At 45.7% G+C, this 15,952-nt stretch overlaps 2 protein-coding genes across 4 annotated transcripts in view; one reads left to right on the top strand and one right to left on the bottom strand.

Annotated features, from left to right (window-relative positions):
• LOC6730646 overlaps positions 1-15,952 on the top strand; it is a 42,050-nt gene that overhangs the window by 19,021 nt on the left and 7,077 nt on the right. For both annotated transcript variants that reach the window (XM_016179188.2, XM_039291153.2), the window contains exons 3-4: positions 14,788-15,206; positions 15,351-15,428. In XM_016179188.2, the coding sequence (XP_016023083.1) occupies positions 14,788-15,206; positions 15,351-15,428 (497 nt within the window). The remainder of the gene's footprint in view (positions 1-14,787; positions 15,207-15,350; positions 15,429-15,952) is intronic.
• On the bottom strand, positions 650-3,418 carry LOC6730647. 2 transcript variants are annotated; one of them, XM_044922330.1, is made up of 4 exons: positions 3,123-3,418; positions 1,784-2,067; positions 852-1,710; positions 650-786 (listed from the first exon to the last, which is right to left on the bottom strand). In XM_044922330.1, the coding sequence occupies exons 2-4, from the start codon at positions 1,828-1,830 to the stop codon at positions 760-762; spliced, it is 933 nt and encodes a 310-aa protein (XP_044778265.1). In that variant the 5' UTR covers positions 1,831-2,067; positions 3,123-3,418; the 3' UTR covers positions 650-759. The 2 variants fall into 2 exon arrangements, with proteins under 2 accessions (XP_044778265.1, XP_016023086.1); XM_016179410.3 differs by lacking the exon at positions 3,123-3,418 and having other exon boundaries at positions 650-783; positions 1,784-2,175.

The following is a 15,952-nucleotide window of genomic DNA, read 5'->3' as shown; positions in this document are numbered from 1 at the left end:
ATGCGACATCACGGAAAGTGGGGAATGGAATGGAGCGGAATGGCAGGGCATGGGTTTTCCTGCCAAATCGCTGCCACAACAAATTCCGACCGTCTGGCCAGATGAAATAGGATTCCGCAGTGAACCACAGTGGCGGGGAAAGCGTCGGGAAAGGAATTGTATACAGTAAAAATCGTGGCTCGAAGGAAACGTCATAAAAATTGTCTATTTCTCGCCGGCAAACGTATACTTGAGTACGAGTATATCCTTGCTTGTGTGGGCAGCTCCCTAGAAATGCCTGGGAATCGTCATGGCAGCTCTTGCCAGGATTGCCCCAAAGATGCTGCATCACTTGACGTGGATGGAGAACTGGAAGGGAAGGTGGTGCCGGGTGGTGGGTGGTGGGCAGGGCGGCGTCACTTCTTCAGTTTGAGCCTGTTGCCTGGCAACTTTTGCTCGACTTTCGCAACCAACGCAGAAATCAACTGACATTTCGGCTTAACTTTCGATGCTAAAATTCAATTGAAGTAGATGTTTTCAATAATTATTTTTAACGAAAGCGAGCAACACTGTGGAAACAGCTTTAATTGTTTAAGGCACGATGTAAACGAATTTATGGAGCATTCGAAATTAGTTTATATTGTTTTAATGGTCATCAGATGAAAATATGTCCAGCAAGCATTCTGATATTTTTATTTTTATTAAATAAGCTTCTGAAGTACATCCAATTAAGTGTTCTTATACTCCTCTAGAGTTACTTAGAAAAGTGCATAGCTGTATTTAATCCATTGTCACACGCTGGACCTTCTGGAAAAGCGAAGTTTTATACAAACGCATTGTCATAAATTTGAGATTGATTTTCCGAGACTCACCAGCAGAAACTTGGTAGCCGAAGCCTGGGGGCGTGGACGTTCCCGCCTTAGTTTGATGTATTTGTCGACATCAACGTAGAAGATGGCGTTCTTCTCCTCGCGGAGTATGAGACCCTCACCGCGCTCCAAGCTATCGTCGGCTTTTTCCTCCTTGTAGCGATGGTCGGACACGTAAAGCTTTTCGGTAGACTCCGCAATGTCCTGGACGAAATTGAAGTTGATCAGACAGCTTCCGCAGTCCCTGATTAGTCCCTGGTTGGTATTTTGGGGTGGATTATCAAAACTCATCTGGACGAAGCTATATTTCTGCAAATCCGTATCGGGAAAGACTGACATGATCTGCACAGGGTAGGCATTGCTACCCGGATTGGTGGGATGTCGTAAAAGGGGCTTGTTAATATCCTTGAAGCTCTCATCAATCATCTCCTTTTGGTGCTCCAGGCTGACGGGCTGCAGGTTGATTGGGGCCTTGGGCACCGCCACAGTACGCTGTAGTCCTGGGCGAGGTGGATGCACCCGCTCCTTGGCGAACATCTGGGCGCATTCCTGGGCGCGACTTGGTTGGAGTCTGGCGAAGTCCCAGTCTAGGGCTTGTATGTCCTTGAGTAGATCAGCTTCTCTGGGATTCATTGGGTGCCCATTTTTGGAAAGCTCATCGTAGGGCGACTGATCCATCAAATCAATGGTGAACAGCTCATGAAGTCCTTTAAAATTTAGCAAAAAGCAAGTGTCCAGCTTGGGAATCGAAACTGGCTCCTTGCAGTACTCCTGGATAGCCTGGCAACAGGGCAGAAACTTGCAATCCTTTGGATAAGGGGGCAACTCATTTGTGTAGACAATGGGACAGATGAACTGATTTCTGTGAATTTTTTTTGTTGGTTGAAATTGGGTCCTCTAGCTGGAATTGGCAGGAAGAGATTCCCCATACTTACTGCTCTCCATCATGCTTGCGCTTATTGTTCACGAACCCTGGTGCCATAATGGAGGAGTTTTCTGCTTTTTCTATAGCTCTTCGTGCACTTCCTGCTCTGCCTGCTTTCACGTTCCAAATGCTCGACAAGTTTTCCGATTTGTGCTTCGTCACTCACTTTTCACTCTGACGGACCCGTCAGCGGCAAGTTGACAGCTCGGCGTGGAAAAACTAGGTGCCGATAGCGTCTCCTGGTGGAAGTGGATGGATTATCGCCTGTGGCTAGAACTTGAAAAACGCTGAAAACTAAACTTTAATTACTTTCACACAACCGTAGAAGTATATAAAAATATAATTTCCTCTTGAAGAGACGACACTTATAAAATGCGGCTAGGATTGCCACCAAAACATTATCGATATTATAAGCTATCGATAACTAATTGTGCAATAGGAGCTCCCTTAGTGTTGATAAGGTGAAAGGATTTCGATAAACCGATACGTGTCCCTCTAATAAGTTTTAGTTCGTCGATGTGCCCACCTCAACTTGACTGGTTCGTAATCAGGCGACTTTAAAATCCCTTCCGTGTCACAACCATCCACATTTACCCCCATTTACCCCCACTTGCCCCTCGTTAACCCCCACGAACATCCGCAAGATGCGGGCCACTCGGCCATAATGGACTCTGACTTGGCCACCTTAGGTTTTGGCCAGGGCTAAGCTCATTACGTGCCACGCCTCCAAATACAATTGCAAACTGTTGTTGTGGTGGCCGAGAATGGAAATTCTGCACTGGAAGAAATGGGAAAGGTTCGAAGGGGGACTACAAGTATGAGGGATATTTCTTCATAAATTGTTTGGTATATACTTATATATCATGGTAGGGATATATAATGACTGGCCCCCTCCAACTGAAATACATATGAATAATCCGGACTAATTTGCAGTGTAGATGATGGAGGGTGGCTCATGGTGTTGATAAGAGTGGTTGGAGTCCTGCTCGTGGCTCGTGCCGAAATTAATTGATGCGACAATGGCTGAGCAACGACTAACTTGGGCCTCCAACTCAATTCAGGCCGCCACATCACGAGCTCATCATCATCATGGGTTGCGAGGGGGCAGGCAAATTAGGAGGATGAGCAGAAGGACGAGCAGTAGGTGGAGCTGCTGAGATGGGAGGTGTGGACGCCATGTGGATGCCGCATTCTGAGGGCTGTGCAATTTGGCGTGCGGAATTTCATTAGAGCCGCCGGAGCGGCGAAATCAAAATTTAATTTATGCTGACATTGAAGTGTCTGTGGGGCAATTAAATCGACAGCGGGGCGTGGCAGCCGCCTCCGCAGCCTTTGTGTTGATTAAGTACCGCCGAGCAATATTTTAGCATAATGATGTCCTGGCACGCAGCCTGTGCCTCCTCCGTTTGCGTTTTTCAGTGCTCCTGCTCCTTCGGCAAGCCTTTCACTTGAGCCCCTCCAACGGGCCAAAGGATTCGGACCGCCTTTGATGGCTGATAGCCTGATGGGCTGACGGTCTGATGGTCTGATGATGGCTGCGCCTGATTAGCCGCCCGATTAGCCTTTGTGTCCCGGGATTTACGACAGCTAAGCGAATTTTTATTCGAGTTTTTTGACTAATTTGTTGATGGCCTCCTTGATGAACCGTCAAACATTTTGGATTGCACATAATCCAGTTAGCAAAAGGGGAGCCCAGCTTACACGCTTGCGTTTAATGGCCGGAAATATGTTACGGGCAATCCAGAAATACACAAATTGATATACTTTATCTTAACGGGGAACACTTCTCCGGGGATTACACATTTTTAGATGCAATTTGTCTCTGCTATCAAATATATATTTTGGCAAAGAGTAGTTGCTGAAAACATCCTTGGACGGCAGCGCAAACTTTCCTCAATTTTTTGTTAGCTTAAAGGGGTATTCGTTGGCTAAGTAGCGAATGATGATTTTCCGCAGCTAGAGATACTTTGAAGACGGATCCGCTAGTTTTACTGTTCAGTGGCTTAAAGTACTTTCCGTTTTCTTAAACTACTTTCCAGTTGTTTCATTTAGCAGTAACTTTTTTAAAAGCTGCAATTCTGTTGCAGGATACTCACTGATATTTTAGTAGATACTTCTGCGCGGGTCAAGATACTTTTGTATCTGTAAATTGTGGAGGAGATTTAAAGGGTTTGGGAGTACTCATTTTTAATTAATATTGGGAGATGGAACAACGAATTACTTATTAACTTGTACTTAAAAAACACTCCAGCAACTAATTTCTGCAGCCCCTTTCCTTTACAGTCTTAATCTAATCCTTCGAGTGAACCGCGTTAGCCACTTTCATTTTCGAGGACACACCACTTTCGGTGCCTTTCATGTCATTTCCGGCTTAATCGCATAAAGAATTTCAGTCTTCAAAAGGAAACCCTAAACAGCTTCGGAGTTGGTTTTAGTGAGGCATGATTTTCCTGTCTATTTTGCATTCATTTACGATTCTCGTTTTCCCGTCCGGCATTTGATGGTTTTTAGAGCCCGCATCTGGCCGACTACGATTTGAAATGGTTGTGAAAGTCGGAGCTGTAATTAGGCTCCACAGCTGATTGGACACGCCCACTTTTAAATCGGCCATTCTACTAATTAAGTGCGAATGATGCTCCACTCATGGAATGACAACTCCCCAATCCTGCCCACTTTTCCACTGGGACGTGGCGTTGACAATGCGGCATCGTTTACTGATTTTTCAATTGTGCCCAGCCGTCGAGAGGAAAATCCTTTGTGGCATTACGAAATGGCAGTGAAAGGAGTGAAAGTGGAAGAAGGGGCGGGGGCGGGGGGAGGCATACCGATTCATTAGCATTATGCGGCCACCAAAGAATTCCAGGAATCCTTTCGTTCGCCCAGGTCCTGATCCTGTCCAGTCTCGGGTCAAGTTGAATTATTTTAATGATCAAGGATTAGAGAGAGGGAGAGAGAGAGGTGAAGGTGTCGCATTAGCATGCATTACATCAGGACACACTCGCACGTCCTGTCGGTCCTGTTGGTCCTGTTCTGTCCTCTTTCAGTGTTGGTGTGGGTGTGGGCGTGGGCTTACCCCCAGAAACTCGGGGGGAAATGAGCATCCTGTAATTACTTTATCCGACATTCGTGTAGGATTTCCACTATTTTCGGCTGGCTTGACATAATAGCAGACATATTTGGGGGACAAGGTGACCAGAGTGGGGAATGCGAAAGGGGGGAAATGATGGAGATGGGCGTAATTGTAGCCAACGCCCGCCCACACAATTAGACGCCTTGCACATTCTCCAAAGCGACATAAATCATAATTACTGGCTCGACCTTCCCCACACCCTGCCATTGCCCCACTGCCCCTCTCTGGTTGGATGATGCAGAGGGGGCGGCTGGGCGGCTGGGCGGTTCCAAGCGCACTCGAGTGAAGACGTTTATTAGGCGCCATTACCTCGGCATATAAAGTGCTTTTGGAGGCACTGCGTCCTCGCTCTCGGCTTCCTCCTCCGATTCCTACTCGACCGAGTGTGTTTTCTGGACCACTACAATTGATTGCACTGTGGTTATGGGTCGGGTAATTTGTTGGTGCCGTTTCGGTTTGCTTCCTGTCAACGATTCCCTGGACTTCTCATTCTCCGTTTCTCCAATTCTCTTATTCACCTATTCTCTGGGTCCCTCAGGCGAAAAGTTTCCTCTTGCTTCGGAAATGCACCTGATGACAAAGTTTCTGGCCACTATTGAAAAATAGTTCGAAAACGAAAACTAAAAGCCTTTCTATTGGCAACTAGCTTATGCAAATAGCGATTTATAACATTCAAACATTAGTTTATTGCAAATAAAAAAAATGTATTTAAATAACAAATAAATTTATTTATATTTCTATGCAGTATTCCCATTTGAAAAGTAGTTCTAGAAGTTACTAGATGTTTTATATTCTACACAAACAGTAAGCTAATCATTCAAAAATCTAATATATTATTATAACACCAATTTGTAAAATTGGCTCCTTAAATCCATAATAATAAAAGCAAACTGCTTTCAACTTTGTTTTTGCTTGAGCGAATTGAATTTAATATATTGTAATAACAAAAAAAGTTCTATAAATTGGCCGAAATGTAAAAGTTGTGGACTCTTTTATCGAGTTTGTGAACTGAAGTTTATGACACAGCAAAAAATGTGATGCCATTGAAGGGAATTGTTATGTTCGACTCGAGCCTGCCTTCTACTTTTGGTACTTTATTATTGTTTATTTTGGCTTTTCACTCGTAGCTCTTAGTGGCTCCATTGGCCAGGCGCAAATGAAAATTTAAGAGGCGTTCATTATTTATTTAGCCACTTGCCGCTGTTTTTTCACTGTCATCGATTTGCGGCTCTGTCAGCCTGTTTTTCACCCAGTCCTTAGCATTAGATGCATAATTAATAGATATTAATTTGTGAAAATGAAACAGTCGCGGCTTTTCCGCTGGTCTCTGGCCGCTTAGTGGTTTTCATTTTTGAATCGGCCATTGAATGGCGACACTTATCGCCGCTTTTGGTATTAACCAAAATCCAATTAGACATATGGAACACGAGCCCCTGAAAATGGTCGCATTGTTGAGGTCGATCGGGTGAATTGAATTCATTAGCCTCGTCACATGGGGTAATTAGCCCGTGTTTGGGCCATAACACATAACAGATTCAATTAGCCTGCACAACGGGTAGGAATCATCAAAGAAAATAGTTGCAAGCGAAGATGAAAATGTGTAGCCTACTTAACAGGGCAGCTTTGGCCCCAAGCAAGTGTTCACTATCTCTGTGTGTGTGTGTGTGTACATGCAGGCGTTATTTAATTAATTCAAAGCCCGTTTGGTATTTTCGAAAGTTGATTATCTGCCCGCCTTCCCTTGCCATTACACAAGTTTTTATCGAAACTTGCCTAATTGTTGCAAAAAGGCAAACAGCAGGTTCATTTCCCACGCTTTCCCTGGGATCGGAAAATGCTTGCATAGGTGTAAGGCATAATTAGTTTCCGATTAAAGACCGCTAAGTCTCAAACCACTAGCCGTTCTTACCCCTGATCAAAGCTGAGTTCCCAAACCAGAGTTGGTTGCAGGACTCGGAACTGGGGAGCAAGGACTTCTGCCTCCGCCACTTGTTGTCTTTGTCCTCCTGTTTGTGTTGTGACAAGTAAAAACCCGCAAAGTGTGTGTTTACCTTACCAAAACCATGGCAGTGGCCCCAAGCCAGCAGGAAAAACAATGCGAACAGCCGGAACTCTTTAAAAGAAAAGTTAGCATCGCTGCTTTGCCATTCAAATTAGCCCTTGATCATTTATAATGCACAGCCACAAAGTGTGTTGCAAACAGGTCCTGCAGAGAGGAAAATTCAAGAGATTTCCAAGCAAATTTGTCCCCAACAAATTGAATATATTCTATAGCTGTTTTAATGAAAAATAAATCCTTTTGAGACTTCATGAGTTCAGCATCTCCTGGCATCTTCTGTGTATTGATCAACTTAGATTCATAATTGATTAAATAAATATAGTAAGTTAGTTTTCAAAGCTCGGCATTTTCTCCAGATGTAGCCTCGACTCAGTCCAATTCGGTTCCTCTGTTTTGTTCTGTGGCCGCTCCGTGTTTACATCATTTGCAATTCCCAGTCGGCCAAGTTGAAGCAGTCTGGCTTGGACTGGCGGGGTCTGAGAATCGGGCTCTTAGAGCAGGAAACTAGGTTTCAGGTTAATTAAATTTTATTCTAGTTGCCGTCCAGCCGGAAGAGGCGGTGGCCAGTGCGGTGGGCAGTGCGGTGGCCAGGCCGCAGATCCCGCACAGAAAGGCCCTTTCAGCTGGCCGGAGGCTTGGGTCGGCGGCTGCAAGGGAGCAACCACAACAAACGTTTGTTTCCAGGTGGGCCACACTGGGCGTATACGTGATGCAGATGGGGGCAACCCTAAAACCCAGTCACAATCGTGTGCGTGTGAGTGTTATATACTTTCTGCCACTCGTTCTAAAATTCATGATGAGCTCCTTATTATTGCTTTGTACTCGAACTTTTCCACAAGAGCCAAAGTTTTCTATTTTCCGCCGTTGTTGCTTGTTTTGTATTGTTTCAAGCCGAAAGGTGGTGGCAGCAATTGAGTCGGTTTTGTTATTATTTTTTTCCAGCTCTGGCAAAACTTTTCAAAATGCAATCGATCCGAGTTGAGCCAGCTGTTGGTGGCGCGGGGAAAGGAACCTCAAGCGGAAGGGGATGCAGATCATATCCGGTTGAGAGTTGTGAGTCATTACCCCAATAATACTCCACTTCATATTGCCTGGCTGCCGCTCATAAATCCGGGGAGCCCTTTTATGAAAATTCCGTGCAGGGAAATCCATTCGCTCATGCTTTAATGTATGCATTTAAGCTTGCTCTTACATCTCCTAGCTCGAATGGAAAAATGACTTCAGATCCTGCTTACAATGTGCTGTCACATAATATATTCAATTATCCTGGAAAAAGGGTTGCACTTGCCAAATTACAAGACTCTGCGAGTGCGATGAGGAGCTCAAAGGGCGCCAGGATGCAGGACGCTGGGCTGGCACAGGACGAGGACCGTAACAATCATCCATCAGCGGACGCAGGATAATGCAATTGAGCAGCAGCTGTCTGCTTGGACACGCCCCCACTTCACACGCCGCCCCTCGAGCCGCCCACGTCCTTGGGCACATCCTTGAAGAGCTGAGCAAAGCAGAAGATAACGGAGCCCAACTGACACAATGATGAAAGTGTGACAATGTAAATAGTCACATACACACACACACTCTCGCCGTGCGGAAGAAGATAAAGAAAGGGTCAGAAAAGGGGGCGGCGTGGGAGTGGCAGGACGTGGCAGGACGTGCGTGGCTTAGCACAACATTTCCGCTTTCGTTTTCCATCTGTTCGAGCATCAAATTCTTTGCTCCTCCTTTTGGCGTGCAATTTTCCATTGGAAAACGAAGCAAGCACTTGATGCATGTCTCTTTCACTGTGTGTCTGCACTGCGCGAAATGGGGAGCATGTATTAGATAGTTTATATTGTGTAATCTTGGCACATTTCAATATCACAGATAATGTGTATTAGCTATATTGAAACTCGAATGGAAGTGTGCATCAGTGAGCTATAATCCTTTAAGTCCAACAGATTCCCCAATCAAAATGAGTTTATTTTAATTACTGCACTCTTTTTTTTCTCACTGCACTCTCGTCCATGTGTGGGTAGTATATGCGTGGGTGAAATTGAAGCATTACATTGTCGACTGCTGATGGCATGCTCCTGCTCCTGGTGCTTCGATTCTCCTGACACCTTTCACGCTCCAAGGAAGAGAGGGCAAGGGCAGCAAGGACCCGCCCTGAACCTAATCCCGGCCTGCAGCGCTGGCAGGAGCCAGGAGCTGCCAGGTTGCAGGTCCTGGTTTTAGTCCTGCCTTCGCATCCTGGCTGCTGGCCTCATTTGCAGCTTTCGAGTTGCCGCACCGTTTCACGTTAGCTTGTTATGCTTTTATGGCGACCCTTGTACTTTTTCCATTATGCCGGCAAGTGTTGTTCCTCCTGCTCCCTTTAACCCCTCCTCCTCTCCTCGCCCTTCCCCTCTTCCTTCATCCAGCTAACGCTCCCTTCGCTCAACCCTTTGCTGCTGTTGTCCTTGGGCTTTTATTGCATGTTTTATGGAAATTTTCAAACATTAGACGCACTCTGCACATCAAACGCATTTAACGCATTTCAGGTCTTCCACTCTAGGACTGCTTTGGCCCCACATGCCCCCCTTTGGATGTGCTTACCTCATCCGCCCACTGGGCCACCCGTGTTTGTGTGTCCTTCGTGTATGCTGTCAGCCAATTTAGATGGCCCAAAACGCACCTGGGCGAGTTATGTGCATGTTCCTATGACTCAATCTCTATGACTGCACTGGCAGAAAAAAAGTAGGCGGCAAATGTGAAAGTAAGCTTAAATGCAATGATGTAGATTCGATTGTAGATTAAATCATTAGCTATATTTGGTAATATGATGTAAATATAGTAATATTGAGATAGCTAGGAGTATCCTCATTTTCTTTCTGTTTTCCTATGGCTACACTTTCCCCTCCCATTAAATCTCAAATCTCTTGCCCCCCGCATCGCTGTGCATTTTGGCTTTTCGAACATGGAACACAAACTGCTAATTTGGCTTGATGTATTGCTCCAGAGACATCCATCAGCAGCTGGAGCTCCGCTCCTCGCCTCCTGGACATCTGTCCCCCGATTCCCGATCTCCAATACAATGAAGCAACGAGCCTAAAACCAGAATTGATTATGTGAAATTTGTCTGACGGTTCGAGTGTGTGTGTGTGTGTGCGTTTCGGCTTTCGGATTGTGTGTGTGTGTGGGCCACAAAAATGTTTCGAGCTGTCTTTCTCAAATCGATTCTTCGGGGAACTATTTGTTTCGATTTGCGTTTGCATGCGGAATGGAAATGGACAGGAGAAACCCGAGTTGCATGATATGATTCTGTGCGGATCCGATGAGTTTTGAGCAGTAAATCTGGTTTATGATTAAACAAGCCAACGAAACTGGTCAACTTTAGAAAGAAATGATGAGAATCTGAAATTCAGTTTAATTTAGAGAGAAATTATCAATTATTTTCTTTTATTTCCTCAGTTTTTAATGTAACTGCTGTCAAACTAAAATGGCCACAATTAAATGTAAATTTAAAAAACCTACACGCTGACCATTCAATTGACAGACAATACGCATTTGCGCATTCATGTGTTGGGGCGAATGAAAAAGTTTGCGATCGCCAGACGCAGTTATTAACAGCAGTTAATCTTCTCACCTGGTTCACCCCGAATAAATGCATTAAATAAGTTCACCTGAGTGGCGAGTTAATCGACTGTTTTTTTGGGCAAATGTAACCGTCAAATTGCATCAATTAAGCGACATTGCAAAATGCTTGTTTGTTGGCAGCGATGTTGCAGAAGCCCTTTGGCTGAAATATTATCGCTGGTCGGGTTAATTCAATCAATCCGCTGGTCCAAATGCTATTAATTTTGTGGGGCTGAAAAGGGTGGGAGGGGGTAGAGAGAGAGAAAAGTCGGCTATAAATTCATTTATAACTTTGATACGGGACAAGCCAAATGGCCACACAATGTTTGTCCGAGTCAAATCCACTTTCACTTGACACATAAATTGAGTTAAAAGGAAAATGCCAAATTGAATTTTATTTACGTTGAACATTCACGCTCGATTTCACACACGAAACAAATCCGCTCGATGGCAGCAGCAGCCGGAAAATGAAGAGAAAATCAAAGAAATCAAAAAATAGAGGGAAAACCGAAATCTGGGCAGTGAAAAACCCACAAACACGTGTGTGGCCCGTTCAGTGGGCCGGGAGATCCTTAAAGTCAGCAGAATGAAATTTACATGAGGTCCTCGGATGGAGTCGCATCTCATTGTTATGCCAAGACATTGTCGTCATCAAATTATGGGCATGTAAAAATAGTTGCCATCCTCGGCCATATTGTTCGGCATTATGTAAATCTCTTCGGAGCAGATCCTTCCTGCCCATGAACACGCCTTTAATTGCAGAATGGAGGAGAGAGCGGGTCCTTTATGAGCGACATTACACGAGTGTTAACGATGACAATGAGCGGACAGGATGAGAGAGGTCCTGCCACGTGAGTCCTGCGGAACGTGAGCCGCGCCGAGTCCCGAACTCATTATGATTCGTCTGGTGTTTTGCTATTTTTATAGACACTTGCACACTCCGCTGGGACAGCTAAGGCTCAGGACCAAGGACTCAGGACTCTGAGCTCAGAGCAACCGGCGAGGCACTTCATAAATAATCAGATTTCTGGGCGGGCAGCAGATGAATCCGGCTATGGCGTTTATTGAACCCCGTCCAATCTCTTGACATTTGCGCCGTCTTCTCGGAGGGAAATTTCCGTTCTGCCCGGCTGTCAGCCGCATTTTCATGCACTCACACTCGTACATTTCCGAAAGCGGAAAATTGTATATGCTTATGCGGCGCTAAGCCAGACAGAGTCTGACAAATCCATGGGTAGTTTTCAATTGCCTGCCATTTCAATTTATTTGCTTGTTTTCCGTCCCCTCGCGCCCCCTCCACGACACTTGGCATTAGGCGGCATTTTTTGTTTGGTCTCGGCACTCGACGCTTTAAATAGAACATGCTGTCAGCAGGGGGATACAAATAGTGTTCTGAAAAGGGTTCGTCTGGGGATTCTTCCGTCCTAAAATATGAGACATTTACCATAATTTATTCCGCTCAAATTTGTATTACAAGCAAACACATCATGCCAGGCAATATTATGGAACGACAAACAATTTAAGACTTATTAAAGAGTATCTTTAAAATCAGTATCTGCATGCCATTCTATTCGAATCTGGCAATTAATTAAATTAGATACCACTGAGGGTTAACCAGCCTCGACTAAGTTCGCTGGCAGCTTTAATTGCGTTAACTGGCTGCATTAAAACGTTGTCCGCATCCCCAGACAGCTGACAACCCGAAGCCGAAACCAGATACTAGATACTAGACGCCGCAGTGGAAAGGATTGCGGGAACAGCCCGTGAACATCCGAATGTTTGGCAGGATCCAGGATCCACCTCCTGCTCGCTGGCTGGCTGGCTCCTTTTGTACGCCTGGCTTGTCTAGAATTCTGCTGTTATTTTTGTCATTTTAAGTGCTTTGCCAAATGCACACGAATCGCTGCAGGCGCAGCACGAATATTTCGCCGAAACACTTGTGGCAGCTGTGTATGTGAGTTTTTGGCCAGCAAAGGAGCGTGGAGCAGGTCCTGGCCCGCAAGCGCTGAGGGAGGAGGGGGTACTGCGGGGTGGATGGTGGGGAAGGGGGCGTGCCGCGACCTACAGCAAACATTGGCGAAAAACACAAAACGCGGCGACCAACTTTCAGCCGCCTTTGGCTGCAGTGCGAAATCAGTTTTGGGGTCTGGCGGGGGGATACCACTCCCCTGCCCAGAGAAGTAGGCCCGACAAAAAAAAAGAATTCGGTAAAGGAAATACTCAAAAAAGCTTTGCGGCTTAGTGGAAAAAGTAGCCGGAAAACCCACAAAACAACAGAGCTGCCACTGCTCTTTTATTTGTTTAAATTTGTTTAGAAAGTTTCGCAGTTTTTCCGGCGAACCTTCAAGCGGTTCCGAATCGGAATGTCCTGGAAAATGGCATGCCAATGATGAAGTTATTGATGGTGATGATGGAAAATCGCTTTCGCAGCTGCTGCCACCGCAGCTGGCGGGGGAAATGGCTGGGAATTTCCCCGCAGCACTTCGCTCACCGACGACTTTCCCTTTGAGCATTTAGCTGGAAAAATTCCTTTCGCGGCCGGAGGAGAATCACTCATTCGCAGCGTTGGCAGACGCACATTTTTAGCTTTCTTTTCGTGTGTGTTTTTGCGCTCTGCCCGCATTCTTGCCGGCGACAAACAATAAAATACAAATTTGCTACTTTACTTTACAGCAGCGCATAAAGAAAAACAACAAGCGGAAAGCATTTCCATGACCTCATGTGGTGAACCCAGACGACTCACAGTCGGCAGCGGTGGGCGAGGGGAGGGCGGTGGGCGGGACCTTTAAGTAGGTCGCAGCAAAATAAAAAGTTTGTTTGCCAGAGCTCTCCGTTCGGGAATCGCATAAAACATGGGTTCGACGGCGGTCCCCGAATGCCAGGATACCCTGGAAGGCTGCGCCCAGGCCGAAGGACGAGGCCGGATAATCCCAGGAATTGACTGAAAATTGTGTGACAATAGGAACAGGATTAAAGCTGCTGCAGCTGCTCAAAAGTCTCTTTACAAATGTTATGGGAATGTGCGGGAATAAGAGTAACCATTTTACGACAGTCCTATCCACTAAATAAATGATAAAGTTTCAGATTCTTAAAGACATGCATTTCCTAGATAGACTACATCCTTTAGAGAGCCATGATTATTCCCATTAAAAATAATAAACTGCATCCGACATCTTCACTTTGGGTGATCCCAAGCTGTTGTAGTCTAAAATCCCCTGGCAGCCCAGAAAAATTCTATTTCAACTTTATTGCCAACTTCAAACTCAATCCAATATCCCCAATTTCCCGGCTCTCAGCTGGGCATTTTCCCCCACCCCGACTGTCGCTCGTCCACATCAAATTCCCTGTTGATTTGAATTTAAAAGTAATTTTTTATATTTCGCTTCTTTATTTTTTTTTTGCTTTACTTGTGTAGTTGGCATATTTGCAAATATTTGCTGTCGCTGCTGTCGAGACAACGTGGCGGATGCTTAATATTTCGTTTTGACTTTATTTGTAGCTTGTTGCATATTATTTCCCCCATTTGTGTTGCGTTTATTGTTTTGGCGCGCACAAATTGAATTTGTCACTTTGGCTCTGTGGATTCGCTTAAATTGTTGCCGCGCAGAAACGGGTTGCTGAATTGATATGCAAAATATTTGTGCACATATGCAGTGGCGGATAAAAATGCGAAGCGCTCGCTAATAAATTAAATGCAAATTGTGCGCGGCCCGCACTTTTAAGCCAAAACGGAATTTATTTGCTTAAATTGTGCGAGTGGCGGGCGGAGAGCAAGGATGAAAGTGAATTGAATTGAAGTTACTTTGTGGTCGCTCCTGCGGGGGAAAGCAAAAAGTTGTGGCCAAAGTGGTTACAAATCAAATCAAAAGACCCGGCAAGATGAATGGGTGGCAGGAGGGGCACAAGGGGCAGGCGGGGCAGTCGACCGAGTTATAAATTCATTTGGCCAACAAGGAGATGGAGAAAAACAGCAAGCAGGCGAGCGCCTTACACAGTAGCAAAAAAAGTCTATTTGAATATGTGAAAATAAAAGCAGAACATCGTAATGGATATTAAAATGCATATTTTAACTACTTTAAAAGTTTAAAAATTTATGCAGTAAAGTCTATCCTTTATGTCTTAGTATTATTCTTTATATAAGGAAGTGATGCATCACTTTTTTTCTTAGTGTCCCTCATCCTTTTCCTGCTTCCGTGGCGCCTGCTCACCCTTTTCCTTTGTCTTCTTGCAGGACTCGCTGCTTCGGCCGCCTCCACTGGGCATCCGGATGACTCCGGTGATGGGCCAACGCTGTCGACATTCCTGTCATCATCGCAGTCTCAGTCGCCGTCGCCCCCAGCAGCATCAGCTCCAGCATCATCCCCATCCAGTTTCTCATCGTTTGCGGTGGCGCACGGGCCACAAACGGAAGCCACGAATCACACTTTCAAGAGTTTAGCCTTCCTGGACGCGTCCTTTGGCTCCGATCTGTTTGCGCAGACGGACGCGGAGAGGGAGCGGAGTGGCGGAGCGGATGAGGAGTCGCAGGATGCGGACACTTCGCAGTCGATGCCAATTTTCGACTTTGGCATGCCGCGCAACATCACCGGACGCACTGGCCACACGGAGGCCATAATTAAATGCCGCGTGGACAGTCTGCATGATAAATCGGTGAGTCTTGGCATGCCATTCCCCTCGGGTCCTGCCGGCGCAAAGTGATGAAGATGCGTGCCAAGGACATCGAGTATATCATATGGATGCGCACTCGTTAATCAATTTTTCTGTCTCCCTTTCGCTCTTCCTTCCGCTCAACAGGTATCCTGGATACGGAAACGTGATCTGCATATCCTGACTGTAGGCACTGCCACCTACACCTCGGACAAGCGCTTCCAGGTGGGTCCATGTCGCAGCAATCCTCCATTCGCTGGCTAATTGAATGCGATGCTTAACTCGGGTCTCAAAGTCAGCGGACACAGTGGCTTACTGCGGATACAATCTGATGGTGACCGAAGGGGGGAATGCTGCTCTGAAGGACTCTCAACTCTTAACGAATTTTCTTTCCGACAGAGTTGAGCTGATAGTGATATCCTCACGTCCTCTCTGATTGGCAGCACATATATTTGAGCAAGGACATTAAGTTACCATCTGTCAGCTTTAGTTTGCATTATCCTTACAGCGGACGAAATACCTGTACATCTATGTATTTCAAAGGACCAGATTAGCTGGCAACACAACACAACAAATCCCGATAAACTTTCAGCCACAATGTAAAAGTTAACTCCGGCTCTCAGGGGAATTATGGCCATAGGGCCACTTTCATTATGCATGCATAAACGATATTTCAATGGCTAATCCAACTCATAACTCAGGACAAGTCCGCAACCACCTCTCAGCCCCTTAACACTGTGTTTTTTTGG

The sequence above is a fragment of the Drosophila simulans genome, chromosome 2L, assembly GCF_016746395.2.
Source record: "Drosophila simulans strain w501 chromosome 2L, Prin_Dsim_3.1, whole genome shotgun sequence".
In the NCBI taxonomy this organism is placed as follows: domain Eukaryota; kingdom Metazoa; phylum Arthropoda; class Insecta; order Diptera; family Drosophilidae; genus Drosophila; species Drosophila simulans.
This window is presented reverse-complemented; position numbering and strand designations above follow the sequence as displayed.